Genomic DNA, 669 nt, shown 5'->3' on the forward strand with positions numbered 1-669 from the left:
TGTCAACAAAGGGAACTCGGCGATCGGGCTGATTCAGCGTAACTTGAGCGAGGGTGGGGAGGGGGGCCAACCGATCTGCGGCGTGATCACCAGCAATCCAAATTTGACCCTTCAAGGGGCCAGATTGTTCAACTCGTCCATACACAAATTGGCCAGCCCTGGACTGAAGTCTGAGAACGTGGTGTGCATCACGCCGACGGCGACGATCGCGCAGCACAGCCCAGAGAAGAGCAACCAACAATCCCCTCAGGAGGGACAAATTCACAACGACAAACACGTGTCCATCCAAACGGGTGCGACGATCGCCCTCGCGTTCGCCACGCAATCGGACGTTTCTTTGTTGAACGACGCGTCTCAGCAACAGCAACACCACCACCACCATCATCATCATCATCATCAGCATCATCAGCAACAGCAAAAGGACACGAAGGAAGCGTCGACTGAGATAATCCCTGGTGCCAAGATCATCTCCCCGAAGACGGTGAAAAGAAAAATGGACGACGCAATGGGTAAGCGAATCTCAGAGTCTTGGCGAGCGAAAAATTTTAATTTTAATCGATGACATGTATAACGGTTTCTTTTCGCAGATTCGATGTCAACGATAACGACGGTTGGAAGCAAGCAGAGCGGAGGAATCGATGGGACGACGCAATTTCTGGTTACTGGCGG

The 669-nt window shown here is 52.2% G+C and overlaps 1 protein-coding gene across 1 annotated transcript; it reads left to right on the forward strand.

Moving 5' to 3' along the window:
* Nucleotides 1-52: 52 nt before the first annotated feature.
* On the forward strand, nt 53-509 carry LOC102674899 (forkhead box protein A2-B-like; the record flags this gene model as incomplete). The annotated part of the gene is made up of 1 exon (XM_006625147.1): nt 53-509. A coding segment is annotated over one exon (457 nt), but the record flags the coding sequence as incomplete, so codon positions are not given.
* Between the last annotated feature and the right edge of the window lie 160 nt (nt 510-669).

Source organism: Apis dorsata, unplaced genomic scaffold (genome assembly GCF_000469605.1).
Source record: "Apis dorsata unplaced genomic scaffold, Apis dorsata 1.3 scaffold_50907, whole genome shotgun sequence".
Lineage (NCBI taxonomy): Eukaryota > Metazoa > Arthropoda > Insecta > Hymenoptera > Apidae > Apis > Apis dorsata.